General features: G+C 41.9%; 2 protein-coding genes across 5 annotated transcripts in view; one reads left to right on the plus strand and one right to left on the minus strand.

Moving 5' to 3' along the window:
• Positions 1-9,111, plus strand: part of AZI2 (5-azacytidine induced 2) — a 55,028-nt gene extending 45,917 nt beyond the window's left edge. For both annotated transcript variants that reach the window (XM_044677657.1, XM_044677658.1), the window contains exons 7-8: positions 1,236-1,354; positions 5,705-9,111. In XM_044677657.1, the coding sequence (XP_044533592.1) occupies positions 1,236-1,354; positions 5,705-6,105 (520 nt within the window). In that variant the 3' untranslated portion in view covers positions 6,106-9,111. The remainder of the gene's footprint in view (positions 1-1,235; positions 1,355-5,704) is intronic.
• Positions 9,112-17,529: 8,418 nt separating this feature from the next.
• CMC1 (C-X9-C motif containing 1) overlaps positions 17,530-22,965 on the minus strand; it is a 69,365-nt gene continuing 63,929 nt past the window's right edge. For all 3 annotated transcript variants that reach the window (XM_044677705.1, XM_044677704.1, XM_044677706.1), the window contains 2 exons: positions 20,049-20,139; positions 17,530-17,778 (listed from right to left, as the gene is read on the minus strand). In XM_044677705.1, the coding sequence (XP_044533640.1) occupies positions 17,658-17,778; positions 20,049-20,139 (212 nt within the window). In that variant the 3' untranslated portion in view covers positions 17,530-17,657. The remainder of the gene's footprint in view (positions 17,779-20,048; positions 20,140-22,965) is intronic.

Raw genomic sequence — 22,965 nt, forward strand, 5'->3', positions numbered from 1 at the left:
CCAGCGGCCCACCCTAGAGAACACTGTGTGTGCTGGATGTATGTGATAGTTTCCATTAAAATAGAATTGTTTCATGGCTTTCTTGGCTCGATGTTTTGAACAGGTGAGCACATATTAGTTAGGAGCTGGATTTCAGGCCTGCAGATTCAGTGCGGCATGGTTTGTTGTATCATTTTTGTTAAAGAAATCAAGTAATATCCAGGTCATCTCCTTAAACCTGTAAAAGCACCTTCATCTTGAAATGTTGGTTTATTATACTGGACATGAATATACAATGTACAATGTATATTGTGTACAATGTGCTCTTTTGTTACCATTTGAAGAATCATTGGGAAGGCCCAGAATGGCACATGGAGTTCATTTTACACGTAGCCAGGAGCCTGCACAGACCATTTATTGTAGACAATATCGTGGTGGCTTACTGGAGACAAGAGAAATAAATGCCCGACTTATTTTTGTAACATAATTCATACCTGTCAAAATTTTGCAAAAACCTCTTGATTTTTTAGAAAATGTACTTTATTAGAATGTGTTTTGTTTGACTATGCATATTTGTCACTAGGGTTTTGGCTTTTCCCCTGAAGGAGGAGAGGGATTGGAAGGAAGATTAAGTAATAAATGCTTATTTGTCAAAAAATAACATTTTTAAAACATCCGGTTATTAGAAAATGTAATTGCAAGAGACTCAAACCACTATTTGTTTTATTAGAAGTAGTGTGACACTGTGATTGATGCTGTTAAAATACATGCAGGGGTAGCTAGGTGACACAGTGGATAGAGATCCAGGCCTTTAGCTGGGAGGACCTGAGTTCATTGCCTTAGCCCTTGTCAATCTTCTGACTTAGAATTGATACTAAGACAGAAGGTAAAAAGTTCTAGTTAAATATGTGTATGTGCATACATGCCATTTTCTTTATTTTCATATTTGGTTAACATAAATTAGGATAATTTGTTTCCTTTTTAATAAATACTATGCTTCAAATGAATCACTTAAAACCCTAAGAAAAAAATTCAGTTAGAGCACATTTTTTAAATCTTTTAATTCATTTCTTTCAACCTTTTTAAAAATTTTAATTATGATTTTGTTAAATTAATTTTTATATAGAAATGAATTTTAATAGGAAAATGATTGTTTGCATCTACTTTAGATGTATATCTTTAAGTCTGGAGGACTACCTGGAAAATGATCTCAAAAGGAACAGTGACCATTATAATTTTTTGAAATTGTATTTCAGTGATAACATCCATCATGCCTACCGGGAACTCAAGAGAGAAATGTCTAATTTACATCTTGTGACTCAAGTGCAATCTGAACTATTAAGAAAATTCAGAACTCCATCTACAATCAAGAAAGGCAAGTCATCACCAGCACCTGGTTTTAGCTATTCTGTTTGAAGAGCAACTCGCTAACATATCTTATCAAAATCTTATGATTTGAAGTTGAAAAACCAGAGAATAACAAGTTCCAGACTACCTATTCTCTGCTTTGGCTGTAGTAAACTCATACTGGTCAACTTCACACATAAAGGTGTCGCTGATGTGTTTTTTCTTTCCTCCTGTATTCTGTTCCCCCTTGTGGCTTTTTTTCTATGTCAAGTGTTGCTTATGTGTATAAGGCTGAGGTGTTAGGTTGACTCTGTTTGACCTTTTACCACAACTTCTTCACATAAGAACAAAAGAAGGTACCCAGACTTGTGTTTTTTGAAGTCCATGATAAGTATATGATATGCCAAGTAACAATGTCGTCTCAATTTTTGTATATTTTTGAAAATTAAACATTTTGCTGGACTTTTTATCTGTGTGTTTTGCCAAACACAAAAATTTCTAAAGCTTCTTTACATATATCCACATTATTGCTTGGAAGACAAAATTTCGATGTACTAAAATTAGTACACTTTTATTTATCTTCTCCCAGTACAGAAATTGATCTGACTTTTTAGATTTCATTTTTTAATACCCAGCTAACATTTTAGAGCTTTGTATCATCTGATTGGTAACAGAGTCCAAATTTATTGACTAGGGGTTTTTTTTCTATTTTTAATCATAAAGACATTCTTCAATAGCTAGAAATTCTTCTTTTAAATGTAGTAAAATATTAGGACAAACAGGTGGTTCAATGGAGAGACTGGCAGGCCTGGAGACAGGAGGTCTTGGGTTCAAAATGACTTTAGACATTTCCTAGCTATGTGACTTTGGGCAAGTCACTCAGTCCCCATTGTTTACCTTTTCTTACCACTCTTCTGCCTTGGAACCATATACAATACTGATTCTAAGATGGAAAATAAGGATTTTAAAAAATAATAATAATAACAATAACAAATAAATATAAATTTTTTTAAAATCCTGAGTTGAAGTAGTTTGTAAGGAGAGGAATCTTTTTATAAAGTCACCTCTTAGCTATTCTGACATAAATTGAGAATTTTGCGTGTCCTATTTTTCTTAAAACATAGCTAAAGTACATTTTTAGCACAATTCTCTTTTTAGAAATATGGAATAAAATGTGAATATAATTTTATTAAGTCAAAGTGGGCAAAGGCACAGATTTGAAAAAAAGCTCTTGCCTTAAAGTGACACTAAGTCAGAGATTTGGCTCTTGACATTTAATAGCTAAATGACCAAGACAAGTCATTTAATCTCATTAAGACTTAGTTTTTTTCATCTGTAAAATGAAGATAGTAAGTCTTTCATTGTCTACCTCACAAAGTTGTTATGAAAAAATACTTGTTTGTAAAATACTGCAGAATTGAGTTACTTATTATCATCATTTTCATCTTATAGGGGTTGTACTAAATCAGTTCATTCATTGGCTAGTCAAAGTGGTTTCGTAAACAAACAAGTTACAATAAAGTGTGCACTTGGATCGGGCCTGGGCTCTATAACGGGACTGATTATAGGTGGGAAATGAATGAGGAAGTTCTTATAATTCCTATAATAAAAATATTATCTAGTAACAGTAGTCCATTTAGAAAATTACATTCAGTTGTTTTCTCCAATTGAACTGTGTTTAATGGAAACCTGGGGACTATTTCTCTCTATTGCTACTTAGATCAATAGACAGGCTTTTCCAGCTTTTGAGGGGCAAGTGTTTCCTTGCCTCTGGATTATCCTGTGACTTCTCATGAGTAATATCATCTCTGGTGCTTAAAGCCATGTATTTTCCAAGACTGATTTTCTCAAGTGTGAATGCAGGCTCAAGGGAAGTATTCTCATCTACTGAACATGCTGCTAGGAGCAGGAAGCAGAGGTAAGACTTGTGTAGGTCTTTCCCCTGCTGCCATGTTGAGCAGAGATGCTTCCACCCCTGCTTCACCCCATCCTGCATAAGCAATAGAATTTTTAATGCAGTCTTTCTTGCTTCTCTCAACTGCATCATATCAGCCTTTTGCTATGTATGACATTCTTGGTGAACTACAAATAACCTGATCTTCTCATGTGATATCCACCCCAGAGTTTGGTGTGGGAACATTTATACTACCTTTGCCTCATTCAGAAGTAAATGAGAGGTTCACTGCAGTTTCTAGAACACTGGCTGTACCTGGCCTATACATTTGACTTTGGATTTTAAAAAAGAGAGAGAGAGAGCTATCATGTATGAGCTGACTTCTAAGTATAGCAGAATTTGAGTCTGTTATTTGGAGTGGGGGGGTAGAGGGTATTAAGAAGAAATGATCTACTATGTCTGCAGGATAAATTGTTCATATCCATGAAGAGATGTGGACCCTGTTCAGAGCCTCAAGAATTCCCTTCTTTACATTTTCATCTAAAATTGGAACTGCTGAAAAACTGACTTAGCTGCCTAAATTTACAGCCCAGTACTTGAATAGTAGCCAAAGTTGAAGAGTGTTTGAACTTGGGTGAGAGAGAGAGAGAGAGAGAGAGAGAGAGAGAGAGAGAGAGAGAGAGAGAGAGAGAGAGAGAGACAGAGACAGAGACAGCCTTCCTGAGTTACCCTCACACTGTAGTGTTCTTTTCCTTTCTAAATGCAGATAATAACCAATTATATCATCTGCTGCTTGTCCTGGACTGAATTTATTAGGTTGGGAGTGCTTTTATGGGAGTCTTACTTGCTTTCAGAATGAAAATACATAGGAATCTAAATAATTGTTAAAAAAGTGGGAAACATAGACTAACCAAAAGCCTATTCAGATACCTCACTGTGGCTCAAAGGTATCTGGGTTCTTAAAGGCTCCCACCACCTGAACATGAGTGCTGCCAAGCTAGAGGTTTCATTTACAGGCTCAGCGAGGGCAGAAAGGTTTGTGATTGTATTGGCTGTTGGAATAATGTGTTTTTCAGCCATAGTAACTTTCCAAATCTCTTTGAATTTCAGGTGAATTATGATTTGTGCTGGTGGAGGAAAGAACCACACAAATAAAATCTCATGTGATTTTATTATTTTGAAATGTTGAAACTAAAATTGTACAGATTACAGGAAGAAAATGTATAGTGCCCACTTAAAGCTAAAAGCAAAATTGGACTCTTGGTTTAAAAATCTGTTTATGCAACAATACTTTTTATGTAGGGCAGCTAAGGATAATCCTGAGGTCAGGAAAAGTGAAATCTATATTCCACCAATTCTAACTTTATAAAGTTTGAACATGAATATAAATTTTTATTTAATGAAATCAGAGATGACTAATCTAAGAATTTTATGTTTTGTCATTAGACAAGCACTTTGTAAATTTTTCCATGATATTTCCTTTTTTATATAGTGATTTATTGTATCTTTTGGTTTTCAAGTATTTTATTATAATGGATATTTCTTTTAAAATATTCTTAAAGAGATTTTTACTAATTTGTGCAGAACATTCCTATGCTCTAAAATTAGTTAGGTTTTTTTTTAACACTTATTTTAGACTGAGTTTTTAAAAGTGGGGGAGGAGGGTGACGCATCTGTTGTAATTACTGAATATACACACATATAGTAGTTACCATCTTAAAATTCTTTGTAGGAAGCATGAGGATTCTTAGATAATTCCTCTGAAAGTAAAACAAAGTTCGATTTATCTAAATCAGTGATTCCCAAAGTGGACGCTACTGCCCCCTGGTGGGTGCTGCAGTGATCCAATGCGGCGGTGATGGCCACAGGTGCATTTATCTTTCCTATTAATTGCTATTAAAATTTTTTAAAAATTAATTTCCAGGGGGCTAAGTAATATTTTTTCTGGAAAGGAGGTGGTAGACCAAAAAAGTTTGGGAACCACTGACCCACATAGCATTTATGGTCATTGATTTTCTTGAAGATTTTAACCTCTAAACAAATGAATAGTATAAACCAAATTCCACAGGAAATATATAACCTAAAGAGAATCCCAGTACCCACAAGCATGTAAAGAGGGAACATGCTCATAATTTAAACAAGTATTTCCAAGTTTTCATAAGAATGAAATTTCGTAATACCTACTGTTGTACAGTTGTATATGACCTTGTAAAGTGAGTGCTTTGTGAGTTCTATTTCTATCCATCTCACAACAGAAGGCTGAAAGTCTTGGCTCCTGCTAAATGGCCTGCTCAGATCAGGCCTCTGTTTAGTCTATGAGTGATGTTGAGACAATTCCAAGATTCTTTACCCAAAACTTCTTCAGTTTTATACTTGAAAATTATGACGAAGTTAAAACATTCTAAAATTCATCCTAGCTACTCCCATTCATCAGATTTCTGGTTTTAGACTCACAACTAATGTCTGATTGTCTTCCCTTTGCAGCTTGTGCTCCAGTCCAGTGTGTTGAAGACCTCGTGAAGGACTGTACAAAATTACATTTGACATCTTTAACTGCGACCTACAAAAGACATGCTCCTCTTTCACCAAATGGCAAAGTTCTCTGTAGTCCCATGGGCTCCCCTTTGCCTGGAGATACAAAGATTTTATTAGAGAGAGCCAGTCTCCAGTCATGGGCAGATAATGAGAGAGTCATTCCAAGTGGTGGCACGAACTTTCAGGAACAGAATTCCTGTGGCAGAAGTTCTTTAGAAGATAATTCGTGGGTATTCCCAAGCCCCCCAAAATCCAGTGAGACAGTATTTGGGGAAAGTAAAAGTAAAACATCTTCCTCTAACCTGCATCACCTGGATCAACACAATCAAAACTGCCTTTACAAGAACTAATTCAGAAGACAGTTGTGGCCTCTTGGAAGAGCTGTCAGCATTGGGAGGGACCTTTCCTGGCGGATGAACTGAAAGTAGATTTGGATGATTCCATTGTGGCATAGTGTTCTGTGACCATCCTCAATTTCCAGTACACTTGAATTTGCACATATGGTCTTGCAGTTATGTAGATAAGGGTGTTTCTTTCAGTGTAGAGTAAAACAGCTATGCTAACCAGCTCTATTTTAGCTCAGTAGAGACACATGCACTACTTAATAAACAACAGAGATTCCCTTAGTGTTTTTAAAAGACAACTCTACCTTTGATAACAGTTGCTGTAGATTTAGGCATCTCAGGTAAAGAAAAAGGATAGAACTAGTTTTGGGGCTTGAGATCAGAAATATAGACCCAAGTTTTATAAAGTGTGTAAATCATAAATGTATTCACTCCCAAGAATAGAAAGGTTGATGGGAGTTTTGGTTCAAATCATGTAAATTATATTTAAAAAAAGACTAAGGGAACAAGCAACTAATAAAATGTATTTCAATTCCCATTGGTCTTTTTATGAATATGTATAAATTGTGAAAATGTTAGTATAGAATAACCGTTCTTTGGATAGCCCATTTCGGTCTAACATTTGAGTTCAAATTTTTTGAATTAAAATTGCTTACTAAGCCCAATGGTGCTTATTACTGTAAGAATTAATTAAGAGAGAGAAAGAGAAAATTATTCGGGACACAAATCAAAATTGGAATGCCCCTGACTGGCCAACTAAGGATCCATTTTGGAATTTGAACAGTGAGGAAGGTTACAACAAACTAGTCATAGCAAGGCAGGCAATATTAAAAACAATGAGGGAGTGCTCAGACAGGCCAGGGACTTGGACAAAATTTGAGAAACTGAGGCAGGAGAGTGGAGAAACTCCCTCTACATTTCATGGACAGGCTTATCGAAATGGGAGAACGGTATATAGACTTGAACATAACGAAAGAAAGGGATATATGCCATTTAAGGAGACAGTTTGTAAAAAACACTTGTACAGTGGTTAAGAACTATTTCAGATTGCAATGCCCAGACTGGAACACTATGGAACTGGATGAATTAAGGTGTGTGGCGATGTATATTTTTAATGCAGACAAGGAAAGATATGATGAGGGAAGCAATAAACCGGTAGAAGAGCTAAGAAATGAGATAAAAGATTTAAAATTCAAATTGAATAAGGTGGAAAAAGGCGAAACAAATGTGGGGTTGACTGCTGTTAGGGAATATAGACCACCAAGAAGATTCAGTGATCAGGGACCTACATGCTGCTTATGTGGGAAGAAAGAATGAGAGACCCCAGATGTTGGGGTCAAGTGTTTAGACAAAATGGGAATAATTTTAGAGGAAATTACTTTTGGTACAACAACGGTTTTAGAAATGGCAGTAGGTACAACCGAGGCAATGGGTATGGAAATGGGTACCAAGATAGAAGGTATGGGTACAGTGGATACCAGGATAGATCGTTACCAGGGGAATAACCGAGCTGAAACAATTCAATCACAAAATTATTTAAGAAATGGTGCACGTCCAAAAATATTCCCAAGTTCTAAATACAAATACCCAGAGACAAGAATCCCAAAAAGGAGCACAGGCTATGTTATGAAGGTTTACTAGAGGAGGCAGAACTGTAGAAACTGAGTAAGAAAAACTTGAAGCACATAATTTAGAGAGCGAAGAACAGGCTGATGAATATGTTTCCCGATCCTGAAATAGTGACACCATAATTCTTAATTACCAAAGTACTAGGATGGTCGCCGTTACTTCTGTGTGATTTTAATTCTGTTTATAACCCAGACCACTCAGTCACCGGAACCAGTGGAGTTCAATAGCTCCCTAGAGCATTCAACTTAAAAGTAAGATTTTTTTTTAACTATTTAAAAAAAAAAAAAAAGACAAAATAATTGGAAAGCTTTCTTTTTTTTTTTTTTTTGGTGGGAAAACTACCCCTTACTAATTGGGTAATAGATGGAATCAGGTAGAAAATGTTTTACAATTTCAGACATATTGGTATGTTAAGAGGTGCATGTGAGTATTCAAATGTGTGTGTAACTGGTGAAAGGAATAAATTGTCCCCAAGTGACCACACTAGCTGCCTTTTCTTTGGTAAAGCAGTTTAATTTTTAAATGGCAACACATTAACCTCATGGAGAAAACTTCAAATTGAGTGAAGAATCACTCATTAATGAAGGAATTTTTGTGGAGTTGCCAGAGTTTGGGGCAAGTGAAAACTGAACAGTCCCTTCCCAAGGATGGAGCAAAGAGCTGGCCTTCCAGGAAGCTTAAAGGTAACCTGTACTGTGTATCCTCTCCATTCCTTGTAACTGATGCCACGCGGACATCTTCCTCACATAGACACCTTTTTGCCTTTGGGATCTTGAGTGTTCCATGTAGAATTCTAGCATTCCCCCCCCCCCCACCCCTTCCCTTTTTAGTATTAGGCAATTTTGTGTTTTTTTTGTTTTTGTTTTTTTTTTAACTCAAAAGAATTCCTCAAGCCTCCTGCTGTATTACTGAACAGCATACATAAACAAAGAGCAGATATTGTTTGTATCTTTCCATTATCTTGCTCACGTAGAGTGGCTTGTCTGTGATTAATGGAAATGGTGTCAGATGCTGGAATTTATTCTGACCAATGAACACAGCAGACTCAAGGGAGTACAATCTCTTGCAAAGTAATAGAACAAACCCAATATGCATAAAACAAATACAAGTCACTGGGCTTTAGCGGATAGAACCAACTACCTGTGTAATAACAAAGTGGCAGAAACTATTTCTCATGTGGCTGCATAGACTGTCTATTATGTCTGATCTCTAATGTAGCTTACTGGTGTTGCTTTTCCTTAACCTAAATTGAGTCTCTTCTTTTTTCTTTTTAAAAGTAGTCAATTGGGAGAGAGACTGGTTTGGAGAACATTCTGAACAATATAAAGATGAAATCCTATTGTTTGATCGAAATAAATTATTTTTGTTTGAAATATGACTGGATGTGAAACACTTTCCTGTGATGTGTCCATCCCTCCCTGCTATTTGGGCTGTTTGATCAGGATGGTTTCGAAACCCAAGAACACATTTCTCTTGCTGGATTTGTATGCCAGTCTCTGGCGCTGGGAAATCGGCTTTCCTCTACTAGCACGTATGTCATAGACTGAACTCAAATTTCAATCTAAAGTCACTGCTAATGAATGAGAGGAATGTGGAGGGGAAGGAAGCAACCTCTGTACTCTGGCTTCAACAGAAGCAAAAGGTATCACTCCGTACAGCAGGCTCTTTAGGTCGCGTCTAAAAAGGCGACTCCTCCAAGGCCCTATGTTTAGTGGCCTCTGGGTGCAAAGTAAGATTTCTTTGCTCTAAATATGAAACAAGTGCCCAACAGCAGTAGGAATAGGTGTTCCGGCGATAGGAATAGTAAGCTTCTTTAAGGAAAATCCTAGTTTTCCCCCCGATTTACATTCTAGCCTAATGGAAAGCGTTGGCTTTGGCCTGAGAAGACCCGGGTCTTGGCTTCTCCAATGAAGACGCACTCGCTGTGCAGAAAGCTGTAAACAGTTCTGGGAGAGGCTCAGCAGTAACACGAGTACACGAGGACAGTATAAGCAATGCCGGAGCTCCAAGCGGGAGGCGCTCCGTCCTGAGGGGCCGAGGTGGGGGCGGGAGGCGGCTCCACAGGGGAGATGGGAGAGCACTGATCCACTTAGGATCGTCCATAGGACGGCCACAAAGAAGAGAGCAGAAGCTGCATCAGGAGCACCCTAAGAGTCGTCTAGCCTAACCGCTGAAGGGAGGGCAGGATCCGGGCGCGCTCCTAGGAGGGCTTCGGCTTCCGCTTCCGCTTCCGCCCGCCGCTGCCCTAAAGAAGAGTCCCTGGAAGCTACTTTCCGGGATCTTCCAGCCCACTCTTGTAGAGATCCGCATCGGAAAGATCGAATGTGTCTCGGGCTCATCGGCCAGACTACACTGTTAGTTAGGACATCTCTGACTTTAAGTAAGCACAAATAGGGCAGAAGCGGCTCTCGCTCCTCAGTCACGAGTTACTCAACGTTTTGGTTAGCGGACTCTTAGGATGCTCTTTAGGCAGCTTCTGCTCATTTCTTTGTGGCCGTCAGTCAGCAGGCGGCCCACGGGGATCCCTAAGGAGGGCTGGGGAGCCCCTGTTTCCCTCTGAGCTGACACCGCCGTGGGGACATCTTTGGAGGGAGGACCCGGGTCCGTAAGAGCACGAACCTGCTGGCAGATGGGGAAATAGAGCTCAGAGACCGAGCGACAGCCCACGGCCAGCCATCCTTCAGAGGCAAGATTCACACCCAGCTCTGCCACTCCCCAAATACACCGTTCCTTGTTTGCAGCAGCCGCGCATTGTTTCATCCTCAAGGTTTCTCCTGAGGCTCCAATCAGCTGCCTGCCCCTGGGCAATCCCGTTTTCGGGGAACTCACTTGATCCTTAAACTATGGCTCTTCTTATCCTGGGTGTACAGAGAGGCCGGAGGAGCCCAGGAGGGCGCCCGGTCAGATGTCTGCGGGGAGACGGGACTCGGGCCTTTGCCACCCTACCACCTCCTAAAAATCTCCTTTGTGGAAATAATGAAAAAAATATGAAGGAAGGGGGCCTGGCAGTACCAGATATTAAACTATACTCTAAAGCAGCGGCCATCAAAACAACATAGTACTGGCTAAGAGACAGAAGGGAGGATCAGTGGAATAGACTTGGGGTAAGTGACCTCAGCAAGACAGTGTATGATAAACCCAAAGAGCCCAGCTTTGGGGACAAAAACCCACTATTTGACAACAACTGCTGGGAAAATTGGAAAACAATATGGGAGAGATTAGGTTTAGATCAACATCTCACACCCTACATGAAGATAAATTCAGAATGGGTGAATGACCTGAATATAAAGGAAACTATAAGTAAATTAGGTGAGCACAGAATAGTTTACTTGTCAGATCTCTGGGAAAGGAAAGATTTTAAAACCAAGCAAGAGTTAGAGAAAACTACAAAATGTAAAATAAATAATTTTGATTACATTAAACTAAAAAGTTTTTGTACAAACAAAACCAATGTTACCAAAATTAGAAGGGAAGCAACAAATTGGGAAAAAAATCTTTATAACAAAAAAACTGACAAAGTTCTAATTACTCAAATATACAAGGAGCTAAATCAATTGTACAAAAAATCAAGCCATTCCCCAATTGATAAATGGGCAAGGGAGATGAACAGGCAATTTTCAGATAAAGAAATCAAAACTATCAACAAACACATGAAAAAGTGTTCTAAATCTCTTATAATTAGAGAAATGCAAATCAAAACAACTGAGGTACCACCTCATACCTAGCAGATTAGCTTATATGACAGCAAAGGAAAGTAATGAATGTTGGAGGGGATGGGGCAAAATTGGGACATTAATGCATTGTTGGTGGAGTTGTAAATTGATCCAACCATTTTGGATGGCAATTTGGAACTATGCCCAAAGGGATTTAAAAGACTATCTGCCTTTTGATCCAGCCATAGCATTACTTGGTTTATATCCCAAAGAGATAAGGAAAAAGACTTGTACAAAAATATTTATAGCTGTGCTCTTTGGGGTGGCAAAAAATTGGAAGATGAAGGGATGCCCTTCAATTGGGGAATTACTGATGTAAGGATGGGGAATGGGACAAAAAGAGCCAGAAGAAGGCCATTGGTGACAGTTACTGACAGTTGGGACCAGAGAGGGAATTCTGGGTAATTCTCTGGAGGAGGAAGGAGGAGAAGGAACTTCAGGGGGAGGACTGAGAGAGGGAGGAGAACATCTCAGCTGGAATCCAGTCCTGAGGGCTTCCTGAGGCTCTTTCTTTGGACATTGAAGTCAGCTAAGTTTGGGACTCCATTTTGGGGGCTCTTAGGTTCCTTCTCCCATTACCCAACCTTGCTGAGAGACCCTTTACGGTCTAACTTACAATTACAGAAAAGGATAGAAATAGAAACAGAAGAAGGGATGGGGGGTGGGGCGAGATGCTTAGGAGTGATGGACCCCAAAGAAATAGAGAAGAGGGCACCCCAAAATCCCTCTGCCCTTCACCCCCTTCCCCAATCCCTATATTTATATTAATAAAAGACATTCATTAGTCAGATAGTGTTCCGGAGTGTCTGAGAGACGAGGGGGAGGGGAATCACAGCTTGGTCTAGCTGCCTCCATCTTGAAGCCAGACCACCCACTGTGAAGTTGACTGACGGCGGGGGGGGGGGGGGGGGAGAGGCTTGCATGAACCCCACCCTCATTCAGAATCGGATTGGGGTCCCCCATACCTCATCTTATAGAGAAGCCTCACCCCCAACTCCTGTGGGGCAGCACAACCAAGCACAACCATTCAGGTCACCCAGTTTCGGGGTGACACCCCCTCAAAGTCTTAGTGTATATTTGGCGGGAGAGGAGAGCTAGAAGAGTCTCACCTCATAGATTCTCTCTCCCATTTCATCCCTAACATTTGGTTACTGGCTCTGTTTGTTCTTATACTGAACAAATTGTGGTACCTGGTAGTGATGGAATACTACTGTATTGTAAGGAATAATAAAGTGGAGGAATTCCATGTGGACTAGAAAGGCCTCCAGGAATTGATGCAGTGCGAAAGGAGCAGAGCCAGAAGAACATTGTACACAGAGATGGATACACTGTGGTAAAATCGAATGCAATGGACTTCTGTACTAGCAGCAATGCAATGACCCAGGACAATTCTGAGGGATTTATGGAAAAGATGCTACCCACATTCAGAGGAAGAGCTACAGGAGAGGAAACACAGAAGAAAAACAACTGCTTGAACACATGGGCTGATGGGGATGTTATTGGGGATGAAGACACTAAACGATAACTCTAGTCCAACTATCAGTAATATGGAATTAGGTCTTAATCGATGATACATGTAAAACCCAGTGGAATTGTGTATTGGCTATGGAGGGGGGTTAGGGGAGAGGGAAAGATCATGAAACATGTAACTAGGGGAAAATATTCAAAATTAAAATTAAAAAAGGGGGAAAAAAAACCTCCTTTGTTTCAAGAAGAAACTCAGGGTCAAGCCCTGGACAAATCATCAAAAACAATCTAACCTATCCTTCCTGTTCAACTTGGGGTCCATCATCCCTTTGCAATGACGTAGGTGTGGGCTATCCCTCTGGATAATAGGCATCCTTCATCTTCTTGGTGGTTCTCATGGACTGGCCAAACTTGATGAAACAAAGATGTCTTCTGGAAGGTCTGCTGTGTTTAAGAACCGATGCCGATGGCACAAAAAGTCAACAAAAAGTAGCTATGGTGGAATCTTGTCACTAAAAGTGTGATCTCTTCTAGAATGCCAATTTTGACAGCCTGCCAGTTTCCATCTAAAACCTTCACCAAGGATGCTCTGGATGCAAGTATAATTATTCTAAAATATTTTGCAGAAATTAAAAAGTAGGCACAGGGGTCAACTGTATTTTGTATTTGCACTCGTTTTTAGTCATAGAATCTGAACATTTCTCCAGTCATTGGCATGCTCCCATCTTAAATGGATCCCTCAGTACTCTCAAACTTGTGTCTTCCTCAGCATGTACCTTTCTTGTATCCCCTTGTTCTGTCTGGTTCCACTTCACATCTTTATGTCCTTCAGGACATCTTCCATTACACTCCCTAGAAACCGTCTAACTATGAAGCTAGAATGCAAATGTGGCTTCAGTGAACTTCACAGTGAAGTGTTTGTAATACAAATCAGCCTTTGCAGATCTTTGCCATTTTCATCTGAAGACTTGGCTTATTTGGTTCTTGAAACAATCTATCTTTAAGGCTGTTTTCCCTTGCACTGTTTCTTGCTGTGTTATTTGGGAACATGACTCAGTCTTCCACCATTTTCCTCTGTAAAATTTGACAAATGAATTGATATCCTACATTCTTGTTGCCCTTGGCTTCCATAACTTGCCACTTGGAAGGAGAGTCAAAGTTTTGTGGCAGAAGCAATCTCTAGATTCTTATGTTCTCCTTAATTTGATAACTGACTGACTTTAGTTGAACTTCCTTGGGAAATAGTGATCGTTCATGTCAATTCCACTTCTTTAATCTGTTTCCTGTGTTTTGGTGTCACCAGCTTATTGAAGTAGGTCAGGCTGTCGTTGCCTCAATGACATGCTTTATCTTCTCATTTTTACTCTTATTCTAGTTTGGTATTGTTTTTATCTTTCCTCTAACAAATCAGGTGGTGGACTGATGACCCAGTGGTTTCAGAAGTGATGTCCTTGTCTGCTGAAATCATAATACACTGCATTCTTGTGATGTTCTTTATTATTCGTCATATACAATCCCTCTTGATTTTTCTTAATAAAAGAATTTATGATGCAAAGCAGGCTTTTAATAGTTTACATGTTTTTCACCTGCCTTGTTTCCTTTATTTTTAATGTCCTTATTCTATTTCCTCCTAAATATTCTCTCCCCCATAAGCATTTCATATACAAAAGTTTTACCAAAAGATCATATAACAAAACTATGAATCTTGGGTCTGTGCCACTTGATTTTTTAAATTTATTTTTATTTTTATTTATTTTTTAAACCCTCCCCTTCCGTCTTGGAGTCAATACTGTGAATTGGCTCCAAGGCAGAAGAGTGGTAAGGGTAGGCAACAGGAGTCAAGTGACTTGCCCAGGGTCACACGGCTGGGAAGTGTCTGAGGTCAGATTTGAACCCAGGACCTCCTGTCTAGGCCTGGCTCTCCATCCACTGAGCCACCCAGCTGCCCCCTGCCACTTGATTTTTTAAAATACTCATCATGAATTCAGCACCATTTCAGAACTCTGCTGCTTTTCTATGCTTCTTTCTTCCCTGCCTTTTCTTTGGGTACTATTGCAGTGGCCTCCTTCTTTTCATTTTTGGACATCGCCATCACTATTCCAAAATCTTCTCTCTCAATAAAACAACAACAAAAACGCAAAGCTTTGTAACCTGTGAGAAAACCCAGGCAAAATTAATTCCCACAGCAGCCACATCCCCAAAGGCGCCTTGAGTCCACTTTTCTGTAGAATGTGGATAACGTGCTTCATTCTCCAAGCTTAGGGAACGTGACTGCCACTGCTGGGACAAGTTTTTTCCTCCTCATTTTCCTTTACAGAGTGTTGAATTGTAGCTTGTTCTCCAGATTCCACTCTCAGCTCCATCAGTTCCTTCTTCCAGGAGTCTCTGAAGTGATCTTGCGTTTATTCTTCTGTCACAATCTTACACAATGATTTTCCATTTCTTTCATACCCCATTTTGTTCTGCTACAACCCCAACTAATGAACACTCTGTTGGTTCTCAGTTATTTTCTATTTCATTAATCGTCCTCCCCCGACCTCCCCCGCCGTCCCTGCCTGTGCTTTACTTTTTAAAAAGATTTTTATTTTATTCCAATAATGTTATATCGGCCTCTCCGAGGAGAAACGGCTCCATTCCTTTGCAGCCCCTCTCCTGGTCGGGTCGTGTGTAGGGCCCCGGCCAGGCTCTCCCCATTGTAAGGCGATGGAAGACGGTCCTGCTGGACGGCTGAGCAGGTCCTGGCAGCCTTCCCGGTGCTGTAAGAAGAGGACTTTCCTCTCAGAGGCTGAGAGAAGGGGAGGATCTGGCTGGAGCTGCCCGAGTGCACTTGCTGCAGGATGACCAGAAAAGGGCTTTGGTGGGACGGGGAGAGCCGGCGGCAGAGGGAGCGCCGCAAAGTCGGCTTTCTCAGAAATGAGGTTCGCAGTCGAGAGGGCAGGCAGAGGGCGGCTGATGGGGCTGAAAACCTATTTTGGAATCTGTTTGCGGCTGCTGAAAGGCTGACAAAGTTCTGAAAGTGGAAGGGCCGGATGGGGGAGCTCCTCACCCTCCGGCACGGTCCCAGCGGCACGTTCACACAAATGGCCGCCTTAGATGCATCACCCTGGGGTGGGAGGGGCGGCCACCGTCCTGGTGAAGTGACCATCAAACTAGGCATGGCGGAGGCAGGATCCGAACTCGCGTCTTCTTGGCTCTTAAACCTCGCCCTGGGAGCCTGGCAAAGGCAATGAAGGATAGGCTGAATGTCTGACCCGAGAAGGGCCTCGTCCATGGTCAGAACTTCTTCACAGACTCAGGGGTCAGAGCGGCAAACAGGACATTTGCCTCCTTCCCTCTGTCTTCCAGGATGCTTCACACCGTGCCTGGCTTCAGGAGGGGCTCTCCAAGGCTTGCTGACTGGCTCACTGGGGGCAGCTCCCGACGGGGGGCTGCAGAGACGCTGCGAATCCTCCGCAGAGCAGGCCCGGCAGGGCAGCGGAGCCCAGGAACAGAGCAAGGAGCTGAGTGGAAGACTGCCGGCGGGGCGTCCTAAGAGGAGGGGGGGGCGTGCTAAAAGGGGGGGGGTTATCCCAAGAGGAGGGAAGGGTCGAATCCTGAGACTTTGGCTCCGGCTCTTCGCTTGCTGCCCCTGCGCCCGAGGGAATCCCAGAGCCTTTCCGGCCGGCCCTCCCGTGACAAGCACATCCCAGACGAAGGCGCCAAGCCGGGAGGGAGGGGGGGTCAGGAAGGGCCGTTCCGTCCACGTTCCGCGGCTGGTTTGGGGATGGGGCGTCCGAGCTGGGGCAAGGCCAGACCACCACGGCTGAGACAGGAAGGGGCTGAGGAAGCTGCCGTGCAGGGCCTGAGCCTTAGCAGCAAGGCCGGGATGGACGATCTGCTGCAAAGTGTAGAAGACGCAGCCTCTGCCCGAGGAGCTCATTCAAATTAAAAATCTACGTCGACTTATTCTACATGACGTCATACTTCCTCCAAAAGGTTTCTATTACAAAGTCAGTTATTACTATGAAAAGAAAGCCAACTGAATGAACTTAAATTAGCTATAAATTACAACACAGAAAATGTATTCCCTTTCCTTTCTGTCTGATCATTAAAATGGTTTTCACTTGTCACTAACCGAGGAGCGGCCGGCCAACGAAATTAAACCAGTGACTGAGGACGATTCCTCTGCTGGGGATCGGCCGAAGTTCCTAACATCTATAACTACCGCCTACACTCCACGGGTGAATGGGTGACTCACTCTAGAGTTTCTAACCACTCTCCTAATTCAATGGTATTTATGCTGATGAAACATTTATAGGAATCTATTGTGTGTCCACCACACTATCAGAGGCAAGGGAATGGAGCGAACAAAGAGAAGCAGCCCTCAAATTTTATTATCAGTGGAATGAAACAAATACATCCATTCATTTATGAAATGATTCCAAGGACATAAAGTGCTTGAAAATATAGAACAACACAAGGGAAGCCGTGTAAAACCCTGGAAGAGCAGAAGGTTGAAAGTCAGCAGTATAGGGCTACAGTCTGGAGGAAGATATAGTACATCCATTTTCTCCATAAAAACATTCCTTCCCTTCCACTAGTCATTCATCCACTAACCAATAAATTAAAACCTTAAAGGATATAAAAATTTAATAAAAGATATTTATTTCAACAAACAGAAATAAATGCTTCCATGATATTAAAGAACAAATCAAAGATACTGACTTCTTGCCACTAGAATTAGGGCAAAAATCATTCATAATTATTTTGCTAAATACTTGTAGGAAGCTTCTGTAACCTTTTCTTAGTAGGAATTCCAGTTTTTCTGAATTCTTCTCTTTCCTTCAAATACTCCATTTTGCATTCTTCATAAAAATCTGGGTTTGTATAGCTGTAAGAAGGAAAAGAAATTAGTATGAAAACTTAAAAAATGGAACACAGTAAACTTTCATCATTTTCATCATCATTAGTAGTATTAGTACCAGTAACAGTAGAGCACCTAGTTTATCTCAGACAAATAAAAGTACATATAAAGTAACAGGGGAAAAAAAAGACTATGATTTTATTTTTAATCATATATAATTTTCTTTTCTGCTATCCCACCTCCCCTGCCCTCCCATCCACTCCATGCTGGAAAAGAAAAACAAAGTCCTTGTAACTGTGCAGAGCCCAACATGAGTGGCTCGTTCTGCCTCAGGCATCTACCGGCTCTTAATCAAGGGGGCGACATGCCTCATCAGGAGTCTGCCAAGAATCATGCTTAGTCACTGCACTGTTCAGAGTTCTGAAGTCTTTCAAGTTGTTTTCCTTTATATTACTGGAGTTATTTTATAACTGTCTCTCCTGTTTCTGCTCTCTGCACTCCGCATCAGTTCATACAGTTCTGCCTTCCCCCAATTTCTTTGAAATCTTCTATTTGGAAGTTTCTTATAGTATAAAAAGTTTACATTACATTCACATTCCACCATTTATTTAGCTACTCCTCACTAGGGAGGCATCTTAGTTTCTGTTCTTTCCTACTACAAAAAGTATTTTTCAACATAGAGCTTCATTTCCGATTTCTTTGATCTCTTGGGTTATGTATAAGCACCAAAGCGGTACTGCAGAGTCAAAGGGCTTGCTGAGTTTGGTGACGGCTTCAGCACAGTTCCAAACTGCTTTCCAGAATAGCTGTATTAATGGTATGTCTGTTTTCCTATGAACATTTCTCATTCTCCTTATTTGTTATTAGGTGGAATCTCAGAGTAATTTTAATTTTTCTATTCTCTAATTAGTGATTTGGACCATTTTAATGTGTTTGCTGACAGCCTCAATTTCTTTCCTAGAAAACTGCCTGTTCACAGGCTTTGACCATTTATCTATTCGATAATCTTATTATGAATCTGTTCTTTACAAACATGCATATAAGACCTTTAGAAGAGAAACTTCCTGCAAAGCTGTCTCCCCCCCACCCAGTTACCCGTTTCCCCCCCTCATTTTAACTACATTAGTTTTACTTGGGCAAAACATTTAAAATTTTATGTTTAATTACATTAATTTATGTTAAATTGTCTGTTTTATCTTCTATGCTCCTCTCTATGCCTTGTTTGGGTCCTGTAAGCCATATATCTTTTTTGTAGCTCATCTGCTATATAGGGTATGGGTTATTCTTTTCTCATTTCTGCCAGACTATTTTCCAGTTTTTGTCAAATAGTATGCCTTCATAGAGTATATTAATACTTGATTTAATTTCTTAATACTTGTTTCATGTCAATTAAATCTTTTTTCTGTTAAAAAAATTGTGTGCCCTCTAATAATCTCTTCACTGTTAAATCAAGCTCCTTCAGGTTTTATTTTATAAGATTTCTGTAGCTTGACCATCCTATCTCACTTCAAGTTCTGGGATAATGATCTCTCTTGGTTCTCCTCATACATGTCTAATTATTGATTCTTGCTCCCCTTTAATGGATCTCACCTGTCAAGTCTGGATACCCTTCAAGATTCCGTCCTATGATCTCTTCTATTCTTTCTATACTTTTTCCCTTAGTGAGATCATCTATTATCACGGATCCAATTATCCTTTCCAACCCTAATCTTTTTCCTGAACTCTTGTTCTGCATTACCAACATTCTATTGGACATCTCTCTACCTAGATGTTCCCAAAGCATCTCAAATTTAGCATGTCCAAATAAATACATTTTTGCCTTCTAGTCAACCAAGTTCCCAACCATGAGTATCATTCCTGACTCTTCCCTCTCCCTTGTCCTTCCACATCATATCAAGTGCCAAGTCTTAATGATTTAGACGTCTCTCACGTCCATCTCCTAATCTACTTCCATATCCTATATAAGATCCCCCTAGCTCCTAGTGACCTCCCCTGGCTCCTGGAAAATTACCTGGAATCTACTTTGAATTTATTCTGTATTAGTTATGTGGGTATTTTCCCTCCCCCACAGGAATGTACATGCCTTGAGGACAGGAACTGTTTTATTTTTGTCGTTTTACCTCTACCCCCTGCTCCACACTTGGTACACGCTAGGCACTTAATAAGGCGATTGGTTGATTTATTAGAGAATGACTTGTCCCCCTGAATAGAGGACTCCTTCTCTGGACCCACTGAGTACTTTGGAGGGAGAACTATACATAAGGAAGCAAATACAACACACTGGTGCAGCTACTTACTGTGCAGTTAAGCATTCTTTTAATGCTGAATTTTCTCTCCGACATTTGACCACCATAAGAAAGCCAGAGTCTTTGCAGCATTTAGTAAAGTCTAAAATGAAAATTGTGGAAAATATGATATAATAAGTAAAGAATACATTTTCACCATAAAAATAAATTTAACTTAATTGTAATAATAATGTATTCAACAATCAAGAGTGTTCGAGACAACATTTCTTAGGTGCTGAGGAGTTCCTACGCTAAAGCTGCGGTGGCAAGCCTATGGCACGTGTGCCGGCGGGGACATGCAGAGCCCTCTCTGTGGGCACGCGCGCCATCGACATAGCACAGAGTGCACCAGAGTTCATTACTAGAAAGCCGGAGGGACATGGGGCCAAGCTGTTGCCTTCCCCCTCTCCAGGGGCACCTGTAGACATTTCTGACATCGCCCACCCCTCTAAAAGGCCATCCCTGCTCTAAAGGAACTAATAATCTAGTAGGCCAGATAAGCTAGAAGACACTACAATGTCCGATGGAAATTAAGGGTGAGGGAGTTTTAAACAAACTATTATGGAAAAGAAGACAACTCATTTTTGACTTAAAGGAAGATCAGGAAACATAATGGTAGCCTTTTGAGCTTAGAATCGAAGAACAGGTAGAATTTCATGTGGGAGGGGCAGGAATGCTAGGAAGAGATACTCGAGGTGAGCAAAAGCAAGAGGAGCCTCCTCTGGTCACTGCCTGGAAAGGCCTGGATGTGCACAGCAGGACACGCTGGAATCAGTGGCTGAATAAGAGCCCCCCAGCCTCCTGGCCCCCTAGCCCCCCGGGCTCTCAGCACCTCAGCCTCTGGGCCCCTTGGTCCCCTAGCCAGCCCCCCGGCCCCTCAGCCTCCTGGCCCCCTAGCCCCCCGGCCCCCCAGCCTCTCAGCCCTTCAGCCTCCTGGTCCCCTGGTCCCCTAGCCAGCCCCCCAGCCCCTCAGCCTCTCAGCCCCCCAGCCTCAGCTTCAAGAAGGCAGGGTGAACAGACACAGTTCTGCGTCATCCGTCTGGGTCGCTTTCCTGCTCCTCCACTTTGGAGGGTCTGCTCTGAGCGGCTGCCAGCTCCCTCCCACTCCCGCTTCCCACCTCCTCCTCCCCATTCTGGGAGCAAACTTTGAAGGCTTTCGCTGTTTTTTTCTCCTACTCTACAGACTCCAAGAGCTTCCCATACTGTTCTCTGAAGGAACCTCAGGTCTTCTCCATACCAAGGAAAGCCCACAAACTGCGAGGATGTTTTTCATATTTATCTGCCAGCAGAAGCACATTTAAAAGTGAACTAAAACTCAGGCTCAAATATGGGTGGGATTTGCCAGAACAAACTAAACATGAACTAGCTGGTACACGAATTGGCCCCAACACACAAATCTGTGCACTGGGCCGTGATGGGGGGGCCTGGGAAGGAGCCCCCTCTCTGACCAGTCATGCAGAAGCTCTTACCAAGAGCCAGAGGCCGGGCTCTAAGCTAAAGAGGAGGGATTCGAATGGCAAAGAGGGCAGGCACGAAGGGGAGATAGTCTTAGAGGGAAAGAGCAGCAGGGACGGGAGACCTCCTGCAGGAAGCGGGCCTGCTCTGGGCCTCACGAGGAGTCTGGGGAGAGGAGGGCGCCCCGGCAGGCCCATAACCAGCGAAGATGCCCAGACCCGGCTGACGTGTTCTGTGTGAGACGGCACAGACGGCTCAGCGTGGCGAGATTTTAGAAGACGGAGAAGCGAGTCAACCAGGAAGCGTGGCAAGAACCAGATTGTTTGGAGCTTCAAATGGCCGGAAGGAGAATGGAAGGCCCTCGAGGTCAAAGGCCGGGTTTTCCTGTCTTTCCTTCTGCAGTAAGCCTAAGCCCAGGAGAGAAGGGCCTCGGAAGGAGAGGAGCCACAGAACTTGGATAGGAAAAGTCACATCCTTGTTTCAAATGAATGAGTTTCTGTGTCATAGTATATATTTTATGGGATGCATTTAAAGACATCATTCTGAGGAGGAATCCAAAGGAATGTAGGACACAAAGATGGTTAAGATCCTCCAGGTCAGAGAAAGAGAGCTACAAGCGCTTAGGACAGAGCTTTCGGGGATACACAAGGTTCTACACTAGGAGCTGGAGTTCATGAGGATAAAAAAACAGCCAGTCGCTAGCCTTGAGGAGCACAGAATGTAATGGGGCTGGAGAGAGTGGAGGGAGGGAGGGAGGACGAGAGACAGACAGACAGACAGACACAGACACTGTGTGTATAACAGACTTGTACCCCAGTAAGTATGACACAAAATAGAGGGGGATAAAAGCCAGGAGGTGGGCTACAAGCTAGGAGAGAAGGAGGCGCTCTCTTTCACTGGGGACATGGAAAGGAAGGCTTAGGGAAGTGGTGGCCCCTGAGCTAAACTCTGTCCAAGAAATAAATGGCCGCTGAGAGGTCCGGCAGGACCCAGGAGCAAGGAGGGTGGATGAGGGACGTGAAGGCGAGGCAGGGAGGAAGCGGGACGGCACCCCTGGCGCCTGCACTGATCCTGGGTTTTTGGGGGTCGGCTCTACCTTGATAAGCAATCAAGCGTTGGTCTCCCAGAACCAACAGAGCATCTTACAGGGCTTCTAGCAGAGTATTTACTCTTAAATGATAGAGGAAACGACCTTTTACCTCACATAATGTATTCACCAAAATGACAAATTCCTCTCCAAACTAAATCTTATAAAATCTTGTTCAGCTCCTGACAGAGACTGCCTCCGCGTGGCCCAGCAGCGAGGCTGGCGGCATGGTTTGGTGTCCTAAACACAATCGAGGCAGATTCTCTGTTTCTCACTCTTTAGGAATCGCTGCGACCGGCCTGAAGCCTCGAGCTGTTTGTGAGGTCTTTGTCACTTGTTTAGCAACAAGGTTTTAATTAGGATCTTTCCTTCCTACCACATCGCACA

This window comes from Gracilinanus agilis, chromosome 5 (genome assembly GCF_016433145.1).
Source record: "Gracilinanus agilis isolate LMUSP501 chromosome 5, AgileGrace, whole genome shotgun sequence".
NCBI lineage: Eukaryota > Metazoa > Chordata > Mammalia > Didelphimorphia > Didelphidae > Gracilinanus > Gracilinanus agilis.